Source organism: Micropterus salmoides, unplaced genomic scaffold (genome assembly GCF_014851395.1).
Source record: "Micropterus salmoides isolate LMB-PRFRI ecotype aquatic unplaced genomic scaffold, ASM1485139v1 Ms_hic_scaffold_12, whole genome shotgun sequence".
In the NCBI taxonomy this organism is placed as follows: Eukaryota; Metazoa; Chordata; class Actinopteri; order Centrarchiformes; family Centrarchidae; genus Micropterus; species Micropterus salmoides.
In genome coordinates, this window is record NW_024040263.1 from 9044004 (window position 1) to 9066423 (window position 22420).

The 22420-nt window shown below is 42.3% G+C and overlaps 1 protein-coding gene across 2 annotated transcripts in view; it reads right to left on the reverse strand.

Moving 5' to 3' along the window:
* Window positions 1-2855: 2855 nt before the first annotated feature.
* cntln (centlein, centrosomal protein) overlaps window positions 2856-22420 on the reverse strand; it is an 80474-nt gene continuing 60909 nt past the window's right edge. For both annotated transcript variants that reach the window (XM_038713218.1, XM_038713219.1), the window contains exons 25-27: window positions 18185-18382; window positions 12758-12832; window positions 2856-3664 (exon numbers count right to left, since the gene is read on the reverse strand). In XM_038713218.1, coding sequence (XP_038569146.1) covers window positions 3554-3664; window positions 12758-12832; window positions 18185-18382 — 384 coding nt within the window. In that variant the 3' untranslated portion in view covers window positions 2856-3553. The remainder of the gene's footprint in view (window positions 3665-12757; window positions 12833-18184; window positions 18383-22420) is intronic.

Below are 22420 nucleotides of genomic sequence, written 5' to 3' on the forward strand. Positions count from 1 at the left end.
CAACATCCCAGATTAGTCATAAGGACACAAGAGGGTTCAGGTAGTCACACTCAAAGAGTCGCTTCTCTCTGAGGTGATGTTGAGGACTGCAGCTTCCCTCCTACGCTGTAAGAGAAGGTGGATTAGAGACCAGATCAACCCCTCTCTCATTCTCTCTCTTTTTTTTTGTTTTTCTGCCCAGGAGCTCAGGCCATGGCTTTAGAGAGACAGCTGCCATGAGCAAGGCTTAGGACAGTCCAGAGGGACGGAGAAAGTGTGAGTGTCAAAGAACAAGAAAAGTGCAGGAACAGCTTGGTTACAATGGACAAGGCAAAGAGGTGAGAGGAAGGAGAGAGAAATCCAAAAAGGGAAGACCGATGATATATATATATATATATAGAGATCCTAAAACTTTTCCCTTCCTCTTGCCCTATGCCTCTGCTTTATCACACAGCATCAAAACATAGCTTTAGTCCCCTGAGTGGCTGGCCTTTTTATCTGCTCCCTAGCTTCCCACGGCGGGCCGCATCCACCCATAATCTGCTGCCGTTTCATGTCTGGAGCGCTGTAGAGGAGGATAAGGGACTTGTTCAAGTGAAGATCAATGAGGTTGTATACATAGCATATGTGCATCAGTAGTGTGATTCCTTTTTTCTTTTTAAGGTGGCATCTCATTTAATGAAAAAGAAAATTTATTAATTTATAAATCTATTTTGTACATGTATGATTGTATTGAGGAGACACGTCTCACGTAAAAAAACCCATTCATATCATTAGACTACAATTTCACACCACTATCAGGAGTAAATAAAACAGCATGGTTTGATTTCTGTCATACATTCTGTAAACAGCATCTTTTGTTTCTGAACCTTCTCCCGGCGGATCAAACATGAAGGATAGACACAATGAAAACTGTAAACATGTTGCATTATACATTTGTCAAAAACACATTTGGCTCTATGTCACAAGTACCTTGTTATTTAAGACAGTGCCAAGTGTCTGTGGCTGTGAAATCAAAGCAGACTGGTGTATTGGCAGCAACAGTCGGGGTGTGAAACTGTGTCAGTGAAGTAAGGAAAATCACCAGAGGCTGTTCTATTCACTCCACAGCTGGTTGACGAGATCTGCAAGGACTAATTGTGCATCAGTTGGAGGCTGCAGAAATTTTCTGTCTGTGCTTCAACTGTTCTTTGTACTGTGGGCTACCCGCCTTCCCACCCAAGTGGCAAGCACTCACACCACATCGAGGGAACTTAAAAGTACAACAGACAAGCCTTGGGACACACATATACACAAATCATCGATCGACCCCAAAGTCAACCCGTGACCCTGACCTCCTCTACCCCTCCAGGAACAATCTCCTGCAGGAATCTGTGGAAACCAAAAAATACAATAAAGTTGGATTTAAAAAGAAGTCGGGTGAGAGAAAGAGATACAGACAGAGGGGAAAAAAATGACACAGAGTTGATTACGTTGGAATGAATAAAAGGGGAAGGGAGGAAAACTTTGAATTTGGAACTACTGATCAAAGTAATTCCCACAGGAAACCTCTCTTAATGAGAGCTGTACAAGAAAAGAAGGGTGGAAGACAAGGATAGAGCGAAAGAGAAGAAAAGAAGGGTATTTCTACACAGAAAATAAAGAGATGAATAGAATACAACGCCTAGTGGAAGATACGGGTGTGTGTTTTTTTGGGGGGGGTCTTTGACGGGTGTTTTCAAGATTTAACGTCTTCACTGAGGGCGCGTCAGAGGCTAGGCCAGGTTAATTAAACCCAAGGGAGTACCAGCTGAGGGGGCCCGCATTTGAATATGTCACAGAAATAGCACGAGCGTGTCAGCCAAGGCCAGGGCACGGCGAGCAAACACGTTGACTATGCATTACATGCTAAAAGGAAGACCGAGAAATAGAGACAGTCAGACACCAAGGGGCGGGGGCTCCCAGATAATTTGCGTGGCACCGATGCTTTGCGCTTCTATACCCACTGTGCCACCGGATTTCTCTGAGTTATTAATGTTTGTCATTAGCTGCATTACGCTGGAGGACAGTGACTGGGGGAAAAAACGCAGAAATTTATATGGGACAAATATTGACAATAGCTGGCTCTTGGGTATTGAAGAAGACGAAAAGATGCAAACTATGTTAATGAATGGTAATTAACCACAAGGGTTTGTCTCTCCTGGATCCCAGCTAAATTGGTCCCCGAGTTGCAGCTAGAGACAGTCCTGGCCTAATCCTTTATTATAAAAAGATAAAGGAAAACGACATCATTAGCATATATTTGAGAAGGGAGGGGGATTAAAAAGTGGAATTATTTCTTTTTAATTCCTGAACGGAGGATTCTTCACACCATTGTTAATTATACATAATAAAAAGAAAGAAGGAAAGTAGTGAAGAGGAAAACAAAAGCTAAGAGAGGTAAAGAAAGTAGTAAAAAAAAAAGGGGGATGAGTGTGTGGTCTCTTGTGTAGGATGCCAACTCAAGGAAAGAGGAGACCAGGATCACGGTTTAATATTCTAAATGAATAATAAGAGAGAGGGAAAAGGGAAACAGATAAAAAGGGTTGGAGGTAGCTATGTCAAGGATGGAACCACTCCTCTAATACACCTTTGTGCTGTGTGCGTGCCCATGTGGACCCTTGTTAATGATGTCAACAGCAGGGGTCACTTGTTACAGATGGGAACCATGCCGACAGTCAGCTGTCAATCATGAGAGAGGTGTGAGAACCCTGCTGTCCACCAGAGCACCCTCAGTGACCATCACACACTGACTGACAGTCCTTTGAACAGCTGGAACAAACAAAATACAAGAGAGCGTTTAGACATGGAATTCACAACAATATCACAGTTTTTGAAGAACACAATATAAACAAAAATACGTGAAACTGGGTTTTATTTAGACATTAAGAAGAAAAACATCATTGATATTTAACATAATTACCAATTAAATTATCAGAACAAATACAGAGTAGAAGCAATGACACACAAGATAATTTCCTTCAGAAATAAATATTTGTAGTACTTAAATCATTGGTCTCTAAGAACACTGTAGTCTCAGGTCTGATAAATGGGTCTAACCTCTTAAAGTGAATATTCTGCTCTGTGCTGCACTCCTGACTTTCTCAAAGTGTCGACTTGGCACTGCTAGGTCAAGTCCCTGCACCCTGAGGCCCTTGAGGTGCCAAATAAATTAGGGGGAGAGGCAAAAGACAGTAAAAAAAAAAAAGTCTAACTTAAACATTAGCGTAAGCATTTGCCTTATCACCCCAGGTCTGAGAGTGGGGGAGAGTGGCTGCACTGTAAATTAGCTTGGCGCTAAAGGGCCCTGTCTGATAGACATAGTGCACTGAGCGCTAACACAGATGTCGAGGGCTCATTTACAAAATCCGGGCTGCTGTGTTGAGCCAGTGGCTCAGAGTGAGTCGACAGCGCTTTTCTCACAAATATTGGTTCTGCTGCCCCGGCTCAGCTTGGCTCAGCCCAGCTCCCACTGAGTAGGAACCGGGGAGGGAGAGAAGAAGTGGGGGGAGGAAAAAGAAGAGGATGACAGTTTTCCCAGCCTCAGCCCAGGGAGTCAGGCTTTTTCGCTGACTGGTGTTGTGAGCGTGGCCAGCTCTTCTGTCAGCACTTTCCTCTCCTTCATCTTCACGCGCAGAGCCTCCATTAGCTGGCCGGCAGAGGGGATCTGCAGGGGAGGGGAAGGATAGAAAAAAGGGTGTGGGGGCGGCAGTAGAAGGGGTTAGAGAAAATGAGGAAAACATACAAATGCATCACTATTTTTAAAAAAGTCCAATTTTGACACCTGGCAGCTTTTCAAAACAGCCTATATGCTTTTTTATGAAACAACAGAACCTCAGAAAGGGCCTGTGGACCTGTGAAACCTTTGAGGGACCGTCCATGTTGAGTGTTTTGACAGAGAAATTCAAAAAACAGACTACACAGCAGTAGTTTCAACACTTAATTCTACACTTTTTCTCTAAGCATCCATTCTCAATCAGTGGTCCAGTAATGTAAAATTCTTATGAATTAAAGGATAGGTTCACATCTGTCTGTTTCTCACACGCCCATATGCACATTTAGATCTGCCATTAGATTTGTTCTCTGTATTAGTGATTAATCGGTCGGCAGATTAATCAGGCCGATACCTGCAGTCACAAGGCCGAAATATCATCCTAAATGGCAGCAAACCTAATATAACACCATTACTGGCTAGTGTTAAATATATTATGTTATACTATAGAGAATAATGCAGCTGAATGATGTCACTTCTGACAAACTGTACCCCACTCTCTTGAACACCAGTCACATTCTGAAATCTACAACATAACAAATGTATTTTTCTATTTCATTTATTAATAAAACTTCCATCTGACACAACACATTACTGGCTAAGATAAACAAGATTGTACTCTGCATGGGATAATGGAATTATACATGACATGACTTTACTTTGATATCGGCATTATAATATCAGTCATTGGCCACACTGCTCTCTAAATATCGGCCCCAGCCATTGAAAAACACATATTGGTCGACCACTACTTATATACGCGTTATCTAAATTTTAGAATTAACTTTGCATTGAAAAAAGATTGTGGACCTTATATTGGAGTCATGTCATAAAAGACAATATGGACAGGAGGAATTTATTACAGCATTCAAAAACTCTTTTAATGTAGATATGGGCATGTAGTGTTTTATGACAGAGGCTTATGTTGATCACTCTTCAGCAGATACACCTTAAGGCATAATTAAAACATCACTAAGCATCACTGGGACATTTACAGCATTGTTGCTTGACTGTATTTTATGCCGGGAAGGTTAGAGGATGAGAATTGGTGTCCACTTAATCATACAGGATTACAATAGGTTGGGTATGAAGGAACTTGCCATATGTGTTTGCTTGGTTGTTGTCGTGGAAACAATGAAAAATAAAGAGGTGGGCAGAGTTCTGGCTAATTTTGTTTTTCCTCTGAATCGACACAAGGATTTTATGGTCATTAGGGCGCCTGATCAAAGGCAGACATTTATACTGTATCACTCATAAATATTCACTTCAAGCTATGAGCAGCCTTTTACAAGTGCCCTTTTCAAGCAATGGAAACAAATTTGGTCCATTCCCTGAGCAGTTTCCCAAGTCACATGGCATGAGATGAGAAATGGGCTGGTCAAGATGAAAATAGTGACTTCAATATCATACAATGTTTCACTTTTTATCTCTTAAAAGAGAATGTGGAAACATAAGCTATTGAACCATACACAGAGGAAAATTCTACAGTGCTGTAACAAACTTTACTGAATAACATCTGTATCGGGGGAATACAAGGTATCGTATTGCTCTGAAGTGATTAACACAAACTCACAACACATATTGGAATTAGGTCTGCAGTTGACATGTTTTAAGGACACCGGGAAAAAGGACCGTTATCTGACCTGAAACTATCGTCTTATCAATTTCCAACACGTCTTGAGAGTGAGAACCTCAGAAACTCACATACACACACAGCCCCACTGCCCCTCGACACCTCTCTCCTCTTCATTAAAGGTAACAGGAGCAGGGAACACAAGGCCCCGTGTGCCGCGAAGTGTGTGTGCACTTGAGCATGTGTGCAGTGGGGAGTCAGTTCCAGCAGCACTGGATGCATCAAACACACAGCGGTATTCCTTAGAGAACCACTACAGTGAAGTAACTGCTGAGACATCTCCCTCTGCCTCTGCCTCTGGCCCCCTGGGACAATTCACTCTCTCTGTCTCACACACTCTGTAGGCACACACTCGTACACACAATTTCCCAATCAACTAATTGCACTTAGAGCCACTAACTATGCAAACAAACCCACTAAAATAGAGACACAGCCACAACACCAGGCTCCATGGGACAGCAAAGAGGGAGACTGGATCATTAAAGTACCGATATGGGAATAAGGGTAAACAACACTAACAGGTAAACATGATCTAGATAAACCAAACATGAGTGAAATTTAATGCCTAAAAAAGATGCTTTTGAAAGATGCTTTTTGGGTATTTTTAGACGGACAGTGGAAAGACGACAGGAAATGAGGTAAAGACAGAAGCAACAAAGGTCCCCAGTCCCCAGAAGATCACGGTCAGGCGTCTTAACTCCTGTACCACGGGGGGTGCCCCTCTCAATTCCTTCATGAGAAATCAAAAGCAGAAAAACTATGTAATGTATAAGTGTAGGCACGACGGCACCAACATCTTTATAAAGCCTTATTAAAGTTGTTTTATGTCACCAAGAAAACTGATGGAACTTTTTGGTCTCTTGGTTGATAAATGATTCTGTTGCGTTTGATAAAATACCTCACGTTCCGATTCATCTCCCTAAGGTGTGTGACTCACATAAGCAGATTCTGGCGCAAGGAAAACAAGCGCTCACACACACACACACACACAGGCTCACAAACGGGACAAGCAGGACTATCATTCCCTTTCATCTAACTTCCACACTTGCTGGGGACTGATGCCCCGCAGGATGGTTAGAGGTAAGCTGTGATGCAGCTGCTCTACTGAATCCCCTGGGCTGCTTAAGGCAGTGTTAGGAACCGCCACTAATGTTATGCTACAGTTGATTTAGCCGGGCCCCTGTCCCCTTTGGCAGAGCTAGCCAGCACCAGCGCTAAGCAACACGGCCACTGTTTTGCAAGAGGCCCTGTCCCCTTTGGCAACATTAAAAAAGCTACTGTAGCATTAAGCCATGCTAACTCACATCCATTACTATTCAACAGGCCCTGTAGAGCAGACCTTTTGTCTAGGTATGATTTCATGAACATGTTCAAGAAGTGAACTGAAAATGTAAAGCCACTGACACTGATAAGCGTGTGTGCGTGCGTGTGTGTGTGTGTGTGTGTGTGTGTGTGTGGACAAGGACAGGGGCTGCAAGCAAAAGGTGTTTTCATGAGCCAATTAAATGACATTGCTATTCTATAGCCTGGGGCACACCTCAAGGCAAGGAGCAGCTCAAAGTTGCAGTGCTCCAATGACCATTGTCTGGTAGTGGCATCACACACGTCAACCTTTTTTTCCTCTTTAAAAGATCGATCATCCCTGTTCTTTTGTCTTCTCCCTCGGAACACGTTAGCGCAATTACTTCCAAGGGCCCAATTTGTGAGTAGCTGTAAAGATTGTGTCAGGCTGCTGGATATCTAAATGAGTAAGAACGAAATGGGGTGGGAGCTTAAAAGAGATATAAAGGGATCCATCATCCAAATACGCAAGTGACTGCTGAGTGTTTTCTCTCAGTTTTTCACTAGTTTACCACCTTATTAATATAATTGTAATAGCTATATATAATTAGGCAGATGTTGTTGCTTAATTTAACTACAATTTTCTACAATAGAATCAACATTTGGGTCCTTCAAAGGTCCCACAGAAGTGTCTACCCGTAACAACATCATCACTAGTATACAGTTCTGTAATAAACAAGCAAGCACACTGCTAGTTAATTTTATAATAACCGTAAAAATAGTAAGGTTTCGGATCTGACTGGTATGACAGGAGCAATTTCACAGTGGTGAAGGATTCGTGCTATTAATCTTGGTCCCTGGCGGGTGAGCCGTCTCCAATCTAGGCCACTATTCAAGGTAAGGGAGAGGTAGTTACAGCAGTTTTATCACAGAGGGGGAAAAACAGCTCTTTGATCTTTGATCTTCTCACTTTTGTTTGAAAATCAAATTTATCAAACGGGGGAATAACAACAACAACAGCATGATAAATAGATAAAAAAAACAAGCACAAAGGCACCATACTAAAAAGTCTTGCATTTGATTATCTCCGATAATGAATATGTCACATTTGCAAAAAGGGGCTCAGGTAAGAAAATCACTAAAGCACAGACAAGCCTATTCTCTCCCTCTCCTCCATAATTACCTACCCCTGCAGCGGAGCAGATCCCTCTCTTTTCTCCCCTTTAGGCCACTAGAGACTGATATGAAAGGGAATTGGACACTTGGGGCCACAAATACGGTAATTAAAAATCTCTCCTTTTCTTGATACGTTGTTTGGAAACATCATTTCAGTGTGCAACATGCATTTGTTAGGGATCTGACCTAAATACACCCTAGATTAAACACAGGAAAGCACGGGGGTCTTTGTTTCAGGTTCCTACTCATTAGGTGTGAAAATGAGGTGATTCAGGCACGATTGGGGTTTAAATTTAGGAAGGTGATATCCATACAAGAGATGCAACCTTTAGTTAGAACTCAGCAATCAAGAACACGCCCGTGTGTGGCTCATTGGCAGAGGCAATGTAGTGAGAAGCAGTTACAGCAGCAGCAGAAGTGGCTGTGCCTGCAGCAAACTGCCACATTCAAAACAAGGTGATGAGAATCGTTGTCTTTAAACATTCGTTCACTGACATAGGGAGATTTAACACATGTAGTCATCTATTCAATGAAGAAATGTCTACGTCCATCATGAATTCTCTTTCTCTGCTACACTGAAGAGAGAAACTCCACTGCTCCAAAGGACGACCTTTGAGTACAATCAGGCTGGCAGTAATGTTAAAACTCACGTACAGCATCATAACTCAAGAAGTGCAATCGCATTATTCGACTGGCCTATTTCGACCGATCCGCTGAAATGTTTGCTATATTGTAGTTAAGTAATCACCCAAACAGTTTAATGGCTAAGAAACAGTACCAACGAGCTGTGTCTGCTGTTTCTATTTTTGTGAAATGCAAGTTGAACATAATGAATAAGCCACAGTGTGCTCTGGTATGAACACCAGTCTCCTCCTGGGAATCCCCCTTCCAGTGACATATTTACAGTACAAAGGCTCGGCGTGAGTCCCCTCCACACACATACAAACATACTTACAGAGACAGAAAAAGAGTGGCTGATTTAATTAGCGCAATCATTAAATGAGGCTTAATTAAAGTCACTTTCCTTCAGAGAGAAGTGTGGGACTCAGAGCTGTTCCTTGTCATTACAGAGGCATAATGAGCCACACAACACTACCCCTCACAGCACTGACAACAATAGAAAACTTTCTCAGTACATTAGCAATGTAAGGCATCAAGCCTTTGATATGTTTAACACGAGGGTTAATGATGTAATGCCCTATGGAAGTGCCAATATAGCGTGAAGCTTTGGCAAGAAGTGACACGAGTCAAGTCTGTTATTTAACTTTAGATAAATGACGCCATTCACCGTCGTAGCAATGAGCTACAGCAAGCCCTCCCTTAAGTTCGATACAGTGTGAAATTACAGGAATTATTTACTGTGGTCCATCCATAAACGCCTTTGATGTTTTATAACAAGTCCAGTCCAGATCGGTCCGGCCTGTCTCTATTACTGTCTAAATGTAATGTTCACCTGCTTGTTATGGTTTGGAGGCTGATAAGAAGTGATGCTTGTACGTCTCCCTCAGGTGTGATTGTGGGGTAAATATTAGCAGGCCCTCAGCGCCACCCCATACCGGCAAACCAAACCACTGTCCTCTCATAAAGAAATCAACAGAGTCAATGACTTTTTAAATGTTATTATGCTGTCATGAGGCTTGAGATGGGTGTGTGTGTGTACAAAATGAGTCTGAAAAATGATCTGGAGGGAACGTGTGTGTGTGTGTGTGTGTGTGTTTGCATGCATGTGCATGCACATGCTCCTTCTGTTCATTACTGGCCAGCAGCAGAAGCCAGTCATTTCCCTGTCTTCATAAAGACTTGGCCCATTAAATTCTACCTCCAGTCAATAATTAGGACTCCACAAATAAACCAAAGGCAATTAAATCAATGCTTCCCCGGGCCGGTGCCTGGACCCCATGGCCCACATGGACACTCCATCTTCTCTGCTGGCCTTATTCATGGTGGGTTGCAGTGGAGCCATACAACACACCCCCTGGCCTGCTCATGATTATTAGATAGCGCCGTCCCTCGATCCTGGCTATGGAGCACTGCTTAAGGTGGCTCTCCACTGAGAGGCGCCAGGGTTTGATTTCATTAATTCACCCGTGGAGGTGAGAGACAAGGAAATGAATGCAATGTTTCATTTGGTTTTGAGTGGACATGTGGGGCAGCGGTGAGGGGGCTCCAGAAATGTATGCCACTTCTTTGGCATGAAGGGAGCAGTAACTCAACACGTTCACAGTCACGTATCTTCCCCGCCTGCAACACACTGTTTGCTGATGTATTGTGGATGTCTCTCTTTCTTGTTATGTTGACATGTGGCAGCGCATGACAGTGATGGTGAACAATGGCCCACACACAGAGACACAGATACACACATACATACCATTCTTACACTCCTCTACATCTGCACACATACACACGAGGCACACACACACACACACACACACACAAACGCACAGAGAGAGAGAGAGAGGGAGAGAGAGAGAGAGAGAGTGAGTGATGGGTTTGCTATTGACAGGGCCACTGAGATAATAAAGTGCTGTCCCACTGGCAGCTCCATTAGGCACTGACAGTGACAAGATGAGGCTGTCGTGCACACGCACTCATGGATATGTACACATACCCAGACATACACACATAGATGGACACATCCTCGTTCTCTTTCAGTGACAGCCAGCCAGTTAAGAACATGGATCTCGCTCTCATCTTTCTTTTCACCGGGTCTATTTCTGTCTCTGTCTTTTTATTCGATATATAACAAGTGTGCGAGTGCAACTCGTGGGTAAGATCATATCACTATTAGGGGAGTGTGTTATTAGTGTCACAGGCAGGGTGACAGGCCAGGCCATTCCACTTCACAGATGTTCTGCTTGGTGAGCCTTTCATAAGCTATGACAGAGAGCAGAAAGGCAGAGGGAGTAAAGTACGAGAGTTCTTGAAGTATATTCCCTCACTAAGAAAATGTGTGTAGTACAGGGACATTATTATAGTGCGAAATTAGGAGATCTACCTTAATTGACCACCTGAAAGGCATCACACCTGCCCTTCAGAAAAAAAGAGAAATATGAGACACTCAAACACACACAAACACAGTCTGGGGTCCCCTTGATACGACAGTATGGTTTTAAAAACCTGAATAGAGAAGGCCGCAGGAAAGAGGGAGAAGGAAAAATCTGAAATAAATAAATAAACAAAAAACAGAACCAGATCGACTTGAAAGGGGATAGAAAAAGTCTGTTGCAGTGAGGGGGGATGACTGCTGTGGTCCCAGTGGTCCCCACAGGGACCTAGGGGCAAGTCTCAGCCTTGTCATACTCTGCTCATCTCCTCCTCCACTCCACACACTAGCTACAGCCCACCCCCCCCACCCCGTTCTGCCCACGGAAAACGTCGATAGCAGGCTGCCGGTGCCGAGGTCTCTGGTGGACACTAGCTCATTCTCCCGGCATCGACAGGCCCGCCAAATCAATATTTAGTTCCCCACTAACAAGCTGCCTCGGGGTCTGAGCCACAGAGAGAGAGAGAGAGAGAGAGAGAGAGAGAGAGAGAGAGAGAGAGAGAGAGAGAGAGAGAGAGAGAGAGAGAGAGAGAGAGAGAGAGAGAGAGAGAGAGAGAGAGAGAGAGAGAGAGAGAGAGAGAGAGAGAGAGAGATATGCAGGACAGTGGAGGATGGCAGAGAGAGAGACAGAGAAGAGGGACTGAGAGCTGTCCAGCTAGAAGGGAAAAACATGGATTCAGTAGAGTGTTATGTGTGTGCGCGCGTGTGTGTTAGTGTGGGAGGGGAAGAGGAAGGTGGAAAGGTCAGAAGAAGATCTGGGGAACAAGAGAACAGTGTCTGGTGTGTGTCGTGGTGCGGAGGCGACGCATGAGTGCCTGCGGCAGCCGCTGACAAGAACACAGACAAGACACACACACACACACACTCGACACTCTCAATCATACACATATCACAGCAAGCAGACGTTGACAGCACTCGAGTAAAGCTCCAGCAGAGCACTCACAGATGAGTGGCTGCACACACACACACACACACACACACACACACACACACACACACACGATGTAGCTGGTTTTCTTTGTTTTATCTTTTGCATTATTGTTTTCATTCAGAGCCTGGAGCATGACACATTGGGGTGGAATTAAAAATCATCCTCCATTTACTGTATTTGGGTAAAACTGGTGACCAAATTTTAGGCTAAAGTATTTGGTATGAGAGGTATCTAGAAAAAATTTCTAAACATTATAGAAATGCAATCACTAAGAGATCAAGCTTGAAAAAAAAGAAAGTAAGAGACCTCTGGGTAATTTAGTTATTTGTGGTTAGATTATAGTATAACTAAATGGAACTGTAACTTAAAATGGATTATTACTAAACTAAATTATCCAACAAATGTACATATCACAATGCATCCCCTTTAAAAGGTATTGCTCTGTAAAACACACTTTTACTAATAATAACTACTTTCAACAATACACTGTGTTTTCAGAAATAAATGCAAACATCTCGCCATTTGTAAAACAGATAAGAGAAACTCCCCATCAGTTCAACCTTCCCTTTGTCACTGATGCTAAGTGAGACAGAGAAAATAACAAAATAATGATGGAGCAATAATCAATTATCCATTTTACTTACAGATCGTGGTCCTACTTGTAATTAAAATTTTAAGCAAATGAAAGCAGTGCAAGTTTTATTTGCACATTTTTGAGAATTTGAAAGTACCACTCTGTTTCATATCAATTCATTTTTGTTACCTACAGCTTTAAAAAGAAAGACAACAGTTCTACAAATCTAACTATAAATCTCAACTGAGCTCTGCTAGGCTGAAAAACTATTTTACTATGGGGGGAAGCTGCTAATAGCTTGCACAGGACTTCTCCGTATGTGCATTGTGTGATCATTATTGCAGTCTGACCTTCTGCTGGAGGATGTGGCTGAGGTGGTCCAGCCACTCCTGGTCTCCTGGACTCTCTGATCGGGCCTGTGTCCCCTGCAAGCACACCAGCAAATGCACACATTTTAATGACAAGATGGAGACCGAGGGATATACACTGTGACAAAAATCATGCCGATGTTTAGAGAGAATACCTTCAACAAATCCAAAAGAGTGTTTTGCCTGTGCATACAATGTGCAAAACTTCAAGGGGATCAGACCAGAGATTGATGTTTGATGTTTCTAGACAGAACCAGCCACTGTATCTCAACATTGACCTCAATGACTCTCCTGCTTGAGGGTAGAACTGTAGGATCCAGGACCCTGAAGAAACTCTCAAGAGACTCAGTGGAAAGGTATGCTACTCATGTATAAAGACCTAACAGAGTGGTAGCCTTGTTACTGCTAATGAACAGGGAGAAGAGTGACTGTGTGGCCATGTACACCTCAGCACTAATGTGTTACCTCTTCACTTCAACCCCCAGGTGCTCCAAATGATGTGATGGGCCTTGGAAGGTAGAGGGCAGGAGGAAGAAAAGGTGTGTGTGTGTTGATGAATCTAAATGTCCCTGTGCTTGTAGACTGGTTGACCTAAAGGGAGCAGTCCTGTGAAGTCTGGGGTGGCAAGGGCTGTCCAATGCCACAAGTCCACAAGGGGGCTCATGCAGACTTTATGTGAACTTTGATTAACCCGCTTTGAGTGCTGACTTCGCCAGAGTACGCTCTAAAGATCACCCAATATTTAATATTAATAGCAATTTTAATGTGAGTCAGAAAGACAAATGTAGGCCTTCGTCGAACTACGAAAAAATCTAACCACCTATGTTTTTTTGAGGAACTTTAGGGCCCTATGAAATCTGTTTTGCTAGATTCTGTTTAATTTTTCCCCAAATTCTGTTTCAGCTTTCCATTTAAATATTTCGGAATTCTGTGTTTTACAATTTAAACACATTTCACCATCACAAAGAGTGTGTTATCATGTAGCGGATGAATATAATTTCAACAATTCAATAACAAAATAATACAAATTGAATCGATATCAATGAATTTGATATCTCCTGCATGTATGCATATAGAAATATTCAAATGTAAGCGCAATTATTTATGGGGAACAGTCACAATAAACGTATTGCAACAGTAGGATATTAAATTACTATAATAATATTTAATAAGGGACAATTCACAATGAATGCATTGTTGCAATACATGTAGTGTGAATTGTCTGCTGTAAAATAGGTTATTACTTTATATCCTCCATATGCTAACATACTGTATAAGTTTGCTGAAGTGATGAACTCTTGCTAGTGCGTCTTCTGTGGGCAAAAATGTTTACAATGCATAGGAAAATCAATTGTTACTGTCAAATTCCGTCTGCGATTTCATAGGGCCCTAGACCTTCAGCTGAGAAAATAATGGTAAGTGTTACAGTGCATATCAATCATTATATGATTTATACTATTTTATCTAAACCAGCTGACTGCACACATGTCGCATTAATTCTCAAATGTGAAGAAAATTCAGTACCATAAAAGAAAATCCATCTGTACTGTACTTTCACTACTTTTTTTGATGTGCATTGGTCTTGTTTTTAAATCACAATAGCCACAGCCACAATAATAAAGGATTTTTTAACTTTGTACTTTAACAAAGCAGTGTGCTACAATTTCTGAGAAGCACCCATTCCCTTTCATCTGGACAAAATTCAGAACAATTCAGAAAGATACTGCAGTGAGCAGGCTGGGGCTGTTAAGATTTTGGCATGGGTCATATACATGTCAATGAGTGAGGTGTGATGTCCACCTCATTCCCCTTGTAGGCCAGGCCAGCCCATCCTTAAAACCTTGACCTGATGACATGAAGTATTTCAGTCTAGTCGCGGTGTGTGTGTGTGTGTGAGTGTCACTGCATGTATGATAAAAGTCTGCAAGGGCCCAGTCCCCAGGTATGGAGTGTTGATATTTGGATTAAGCATGTGTTTCTCCCTGGCGTTCCCCAGCTTCCTGGTAACCTCTATGACTGTGTTCAAAGTGTTCCAAATCTGATTTGAGACAGCGTGAACAGCCCAAGTCACAAGAAATCTGATCTTATCCAGTTCGGATATGGGCCATGTGTGGTTCAAATCAGGTACAGGTCAGATTTTTTGAAATGCGACCTCAGTCTGGACAGTCAGATTGGAATTCATGCGACTCTGACATCACTCTGTGCTGGCGGGAGCCACGGTATATGTAAACGTGAAGGATGGCAGCGATGGAGGTAGTCGTCCTCGGTATCATTTGCGCACAAATTCCCTTTCTTCCACCTGAAATCAAATTAAAAATAAAACTGTAGACCCTATTTCTGTGGCCCCCTTGTCTACTTCCATACGACAGCATGCTCCGTGAGACGTCGTATTATGCTTTTGCGCATCTGGTTCAATTTCATGGCTTTTATGGGCCACATTTAAAAAATAATGTAAACAGTCAATCTGGGCAATAAAGTGGAATTGAGCATTAACTGAGGTCTGCAGTGTGAACGTAGCTTGTGTGATCCTTGGTGATAGCAGTGATCTAGGCTAATTTCAGTGTATGCCTTATTGGTGCACAGAGTAAATTAAAAGTAGGTAAGGACCAAGGGTGTGTGTGGTTATATGAGTAAGAGAGAAAAAAAGAGGGTGAGAGAAGGGGGCCTTCTTGTGACTACTGCCTTTAAGCCTCCCACAGGCGTGAACACGGTGTGTGAAACCGTCTATGTGCATGAGAGTAAGTGTGCTCGTCCACCCTTGGTAGATATATAACAAAGCACTGACCCTCCATCAAACATTAGATGCAAAACAAACTGGCCTGGCAATTACAGCCTTATTACATCTGGATCATTAACTCCACAACAAGTTGCCCAGGGAGCCTGGAGCTGCTCTGCCCTCTCTGGTCCTCTGTTGCACGCTATGGAAAGGATGGAGGCAAATAACAGTGTGCAGCATGATACATGTGCGTAAGCATGTGTGGAGCAGTTATGTGTGAGCACACTTAAACACCTTCTGAGCATCTATGTACACACATAACATTGATTTTGTGGGTGTTTGTTTATGTGTAAGGAAGCAGCTGTAAGTTTCTGTATGACTTTTAAATGCTTTGAAAATTAATTAATAAATTACAAATATAAAAAAAACCCCAACTAATTCCCCTTTCCCATAAAATAGCTGAAAACAAGGGTGGTCTCTGTGCTATGATTTCTATAACTACAGAACCAGCTGCACAAATAGTTCTTCACAGCCGTATTTCTGTTCAGTAAAACACCTCAAGCAAAAGCTCAGATCTTTTTGCAGGGACAAATTAACAAACCAAGACTAATGCTCTGGAGAAAAGAAAATATGTAGCTTTTGGAAACGATGGTGGTCATTACACAAAGGTCATATGTTCCCAGCATTCTCCAGAAATACAACCACAACCAGGAATAATTCTTTCAGAAATTCTGATTTGCCTGAAATTCAAAAGCGCATTGATTTCAAAGCAAAGTACCGGTGCCCTACAATGTTAAAAACTTCTGCAAATATTGTTGAATCTGCCAAACTAAAGAAAAGTAGCTATGTTGGCTATGGAGTATTCTCATTTAAAAGTAAAACTGAAAAGTAAAAGCAATCCCAGTGAGCCCTGAGTGCTCATTCAGCACACTAGTATCGCACAACCAAGTGAATAAATAAATACACATGCTATGTGTTGGACTTGTTGATGACTGCTGGGACATCTTGATAACCTCATGTCACGTCCTCAAGTCCAAAGAAAAACATCTACAATCTACAAAGGTCTTGCAAAAGCGCCATAGATTTTTTTGGAGTGAGGGGGAAAAGAAATCACAATTCTGAAACAAGTTTCATGAAACTTCAGCTCTGTAACAAAATTTTAAATAATTTTCAACATTGTGTCACAAACCAGCCTCAGTTCAGAATGTGGATGGTTGTATTATACTGTACAATTTTAAATGCTCACAACTAGTTAGGCTTTGTCAGCACAGCTAAAGCATACTTAAGTTCAGGCTGGTTTAAGTGGGGACCACTTGATTCGAGTTAGCTCCAACCCCAAGCAGACTATTATCAACACTTAGACACACACACACTACCTTACAGATATTTTAATGTGTCCAGCAGATGTTTCAATTAGTGCACATGTAAAATAGCCCTTGTTTCTCTGTCACCTAAACACACGGGCACATGCACGCACAAAACCATTTCTCTTGGGATCTATTTCCAGTATTCAAAATTACCCTCAGTAACACATAATCATACGTAATCTGTTCACCTCACTACGTGACACAATATTTACAATTCTCTGGTGGGTACACGCATTCTCAGCAGCGCTGTGATCTATGAATGTTCAATTAACAAAACAGGAAAAACACACCCACCACGATAAGCCACCACGCAGCCCGCCATTAAGCACCATTAATACGACAGAGAAATCAAGTGGTGAGGAGAAGAGAGTGATTTTACCCACAGGGTTTTCAGCTCTGATGAGGGGGACTTTTCGTCTAGTGAGAAACTCTTTCCTGTCATCTCCTGGGTGGAGCTGGGCTGCAAAGGGCTAAAATTGGTTTCAAGTGTGAGTAAGTGTCTGGTGCGCCCTCTCTCATCTTGTGATAGATGGGAGTAAGTCCCCAGGGATGGGAGGTTGATTGTAACATGATGTTGCTAATTGATGACATGGCTGGGTATGATCTATGGTAGAGAAAGGACCCACCAAGTTGGAAAAGAAAGTGAAACTCAGACTTTTGCACGTGGGTAACAGTCAATAGCAAAGGTTTTTAGCTCAATGACTGCTTTCAGCGGTAAGAAAAGAGTTGTACTTACTCAACTTGTGCCATATTAAATCTTATATCAAGTTGACAGGTGCTGCAGGTGTTTTTGATCTTGTCAAGAGCAAGAACACTGCTTTAAACATGAAGCCACATCCTTCTCTATTGCACTTCCCAACTGTGTGATTCACCTTTTCTTAGTGTTCAACCTTGCTTACTTGCCAAAATCTATCTAACCATCAATAAGAGAAAGTCAGACAGAAGCTGATATTTCCAGCAAGGCTAAATACTGTTAGATAAGGTGAAATGAACTAAGAACAGAATACCTCTATTTCTTCATATTTCCTCCTAGAGTATCTGTCTCAAGAGGATAGGCCAAAGTTACAGTAACTCCTTGCAATTCATTTAGTCTCAATTGACAATAGAAAATACCCAAAATTACAAGTTGATATTGATGATATGTCTTTCCTCCTATGGTGCAATCACTAAGCAAAAACCCCTGAAAACTTTTAGGATGTTTCGAAATTTTACAGCACAGAAAATCTATTATAGGTATGTTAAATGCTCAGATCACAATCTAGACCCGATATCGATCCTCAAGTTAGCGTTTGTATGAAATGTTGACCCGCCGTCCCTTGGCCTTACCTGGTCAGTGTCCATAATGTCCGCAAGATCATTCTCTGACATATTGAGGATGGAGGCAGCAATGGACTTGGCTTTGATCATAGACTTGGCTGAGAGGCCGCCCTTTGCTGCCACAGCGTTGGCCTGCCTTAACCTCCTCCTCTTCATCAGCTGCTGCTTGACCTCTTGAACGTCTAAAAGTATTTCACTGGCCAGGGCCTGAAGGGGGAGGAGAAGAAGGAATATAAAAAAAAGAGGATGATGAAATGGATATAGAAAAACAAGAGGGATAGCTCTGCCTGGCAGATGAATAAATGAAATTGATCAAGCATGCGCCAGAGAGGCCTAGTACATTATGGAGGAATATTGAGTTTGACACACTCAGATTCTCTTCGGTTTCGCCTCAAGCTCCCTTGTAGGAATGTGGACCTGAGGGTTTGTTGCCCTGTCGATTGAAAGCTGAGGGAACACAGCTTTGATACCAAACGCACCCCAAGTTTTGCTAAAATCTCCACAGACAGAGAATCATGCATCAGAGAGAGAAAGACAGAGAGCTTCTGAAAATACAGCCATTCATTTATTTATTTGCTTTCCGAATGTCTCACAGTACAACAGGGCAGCATAACACTGTTAATAATTAAGCTATGAGGGGCTGTTTTAAATGGTGCCCGAGTGAATGGCAAGCGAGACGAGGAAGGCCTGGGATGGCACAGTTGTCGGGCACTAAATGGGAGTTTGCTCTAAATACAGAGAGACAATTAAATGTTAAAACTGCCACTGTACACGGGAAAGTCAATAAAGTAAACTCCCCTTTGCTTCATTTTGAGCTTATTGATCGAGGCAATAATCTTCTGTATCATTCCCTTGTAAGCCTGCTGAAAAGCTGACCTTGGAATAGATGGTCAGATGAGGGGAAAGCTAGAGACTGGAGAACTCGCAGTACACAAAAACAAAAACAAAGTAAAAAAACTTGCTCTTGGACAGTACACAATATAACCAGGCAAGCGAGAAGTACAGCGTGTACACACATACAAAAACATATACAATACAAACATACAAAAACACTCAAGAGCATTACAGTTACAAAGGTAATCAGACACGAACAGTGTTGAATAGCGGCAAACATCTCCACTTCACACAGGTGGACCAGGTGCAGTTTACAAAGCCAGTGGTGCTTCTCACAGTGCTGAGTGAGTGAGTGAGTGAGTGGATGCTTGCAGCTGGAGTACGTGGAGTGTTGCTATTTGTCTATTAGTAACATTAAATAACAAAATAAATAAATAAAACACAAGGAGAGCTCAGACATTCAGCAATTCAGAGGAGACGTCTAAGAAAACCAACAGGATCACGCTAAACAAATCCCATACAGATTAAAATAATAAAATAGAAAAACAACTCTTTATTTAAATTGACTCGCAGAGCAAACAACTCCCGACCTCAAGTCTAATACAAACTGTAAACTATAAAACAAGAAAAGTGTGAATTGTCTATAGAGATTCTCAGTCATTCAAGTCACCAAGTCACTTCTAGATAACAGAAGTGTGGCCAGTTTAATTAAATAAAATGTTACATTTCAAATCCAGTTTCATAGATGGCCTCCTACATCCAAGTAGGTGTAAAGCAGAAAAGTGAGAGTAAATCATAACCATTGTCCTCCATGCAGCTTTAGCTCTTTTTGGTGATCTGAGATCTGCGTTTACCCTTAAGGAATACACGGCCAATTAACAAACAGTCAGAGATCCTATTCTTTTATTTACAGCCTAATAGATATTCACTGTCGCTAGTCAAGGGTTACATTCAATTGACCTAAACCCTGCATGTGGAATTATCCAGGAAGAAATTAAGGGGTGAATTTATCACTCATTCTCAGCCCTGGGAAAGACAAAGGGTGGGAGGGATATATGCAAGCATTCACGCACGCACGCAGGCACGCAGGCACGCACGCACTATTCAAATACATAAACAGAAAGTGAGTGTGTACATACATGTGTCTGTGTGAGTTTGTTAGGAGCTCTTAGCCTGGCTAGTACCACAATCACCATTGCCAGGGGGGCAATTTAGACATGACGAGGATTAGGGCATAGAGATGGGGATCAAATGAGCAGCAAAAAGATATCCTCTTTAATAACTAGCTACCTCTGAACCTCTTCACACACATGAGGACATAAAGGGCCATTCAAAAACATAAAGAGTGGGAGAAAAAAATGCTCTCATTTTCATAGATTATGCAGGCACTGATGCAAAAAAAAGAAGCTGTTTATTGTTGTTCATATATCCTACAAACAAACTTGAGTAAGATGTTTAATTACGTAAGCACCTTTCTCAGGACAGGTATATAAAAGACATACACTGTAAGATAATCATAGCTCAATGTGTTGTTACATCATTGTTGTAGGGTACTTCATAAGCAAGACTAGAGTAGTAAGCTAGAGTAATTACAAGTAATTACAAAAATACTCATGCATTTGTATTCAGAAAAAAAGATAATTCCAAACTCTGCACAATCTTGTACTTTTCAGCAGGGATGACAAGCCAAAATAATTTTTACAAGAGAACTACCTTCGGTGGGTGTGAGAGTGTGTGTGTGTGTTGTGGAGTAGTCACTACATGCAGGGCCACTGTTTAGCAGTTCAACAGCAGTGCTTACAGCCTCAGGCATGTGCAGGGGCCAAAAGGGTTTGCTGGCACACAATAAAGAAAAATCTCCGCACACAAATACACACTCACACACACACACAGGCACAAAGAACAAAAACAAGCTCATAAAGACACAAACAGACACACACACACACACACACACACACACACACACAGCCCTCCAGTCCTGATCAATACATGACAAGAGTAAATCTCCTCCGGACGTCAGGCAGTCCAATCAAAGGGCTTGGTGTTCTTATAGGGAATCACAGGAGCCAGGGGGAGACAAACAATGATGTGAATCCTCAACAACACCACAATGGCCCCACCAGCTAGGGTTATGGGAATGGAGGAGAGGAGTTACACAAGCGTGAACTGTATTTCTATGCATGTCCATACACTCCTTTCACTCGTAATGCATCTTCTATTTTTAGGTTACATGTAGATTGCATGAATGTGTGTCTTTTTTACTATATAAATGCATATGTGTGTATGTGTGTGTGTGCGTATGTGCGGGGGGGGGGGCAAGGCTAAAGGCTTGGTTATGAAAAAGAAATCAAAAGTTGGAAAAGGAAGTAGAAGATAAAACACATCAATTCTCCTCAGTTGCAAGTGAGCAATACCAGGACAAGAACAGTTTCAGTAATTTCTAGTATTTCTGGCTTGTGAGGACAAAAGCAACGGAGACTTGCCACTAAAGTGTGTCCATAATCTGCCACTTGATTTATGTGTGTGTGCAAATACACTGCCATTACTATCTATCTCTGCCAAGCCCTTTCCTTCTTTGATAGACAGGTGTCAGCTGAACAGAGTTGATGGACAGTCTTTATCAGTCTCTGCCAGACACACACACAAACACACCTCAAGGTGATGGATTAGGCCTAAACAAAGACAATAATGCCCATTCCCGTTGGGCACACAGTATTCTCACAATGGTGGTCTGCATATACCTATAAATTGGAAGAAAGTGCAGATGCATAGTGGCACATACACACTTTGTTACAATTCCATCCATCCACCTTCTGACACCCACTTGTGGTGGCTGCAAGCGAAGCAAGGTAGTGCTGATGTCTTTCCACAAAGGTCCTGGGGGATCCTGGGGCTTGCCCAGGCTAGGTGGGATGTGTAATCCCTCCAGTGTATTTGGGGTCTGGGTTTCCTCCCAGTTGGACATTCCCTGAATACGTCCGCAAGGAGGCATCAAGCTGACATCCTGATCAGATGCCTCAACCATATCAACTGGTTCCTTTCAATGTGAAGGAGGAATGGTTCTGCTCTGGGGTCCTTCTGGATATCCCTCTGGTAATCAAATCAGCAGCTGTTGTTCTTTTGATCACTACCTAGACATCATGGGGCTGCAATGTTGATTGACAGGTAAATTAAGAGCTTTGGGTGAATGAGAGGCAAATTATGAAGCAATCCATTTCCCTCTATTCAACAACACTAGGGGGAGCAACTCGCACCAAGGCATAAAGGGACAATCCACTGAACCATTACCGCACTCTTACAGGTACTGACTCTCACCCTAACCTTTGTACACTTGCCTGCAAACTGTGCTGAAGCTCACCGTCTACTGAAGCAAACAGAACTGCGTAATCTGTAAAAAGCAGTGATGCAATC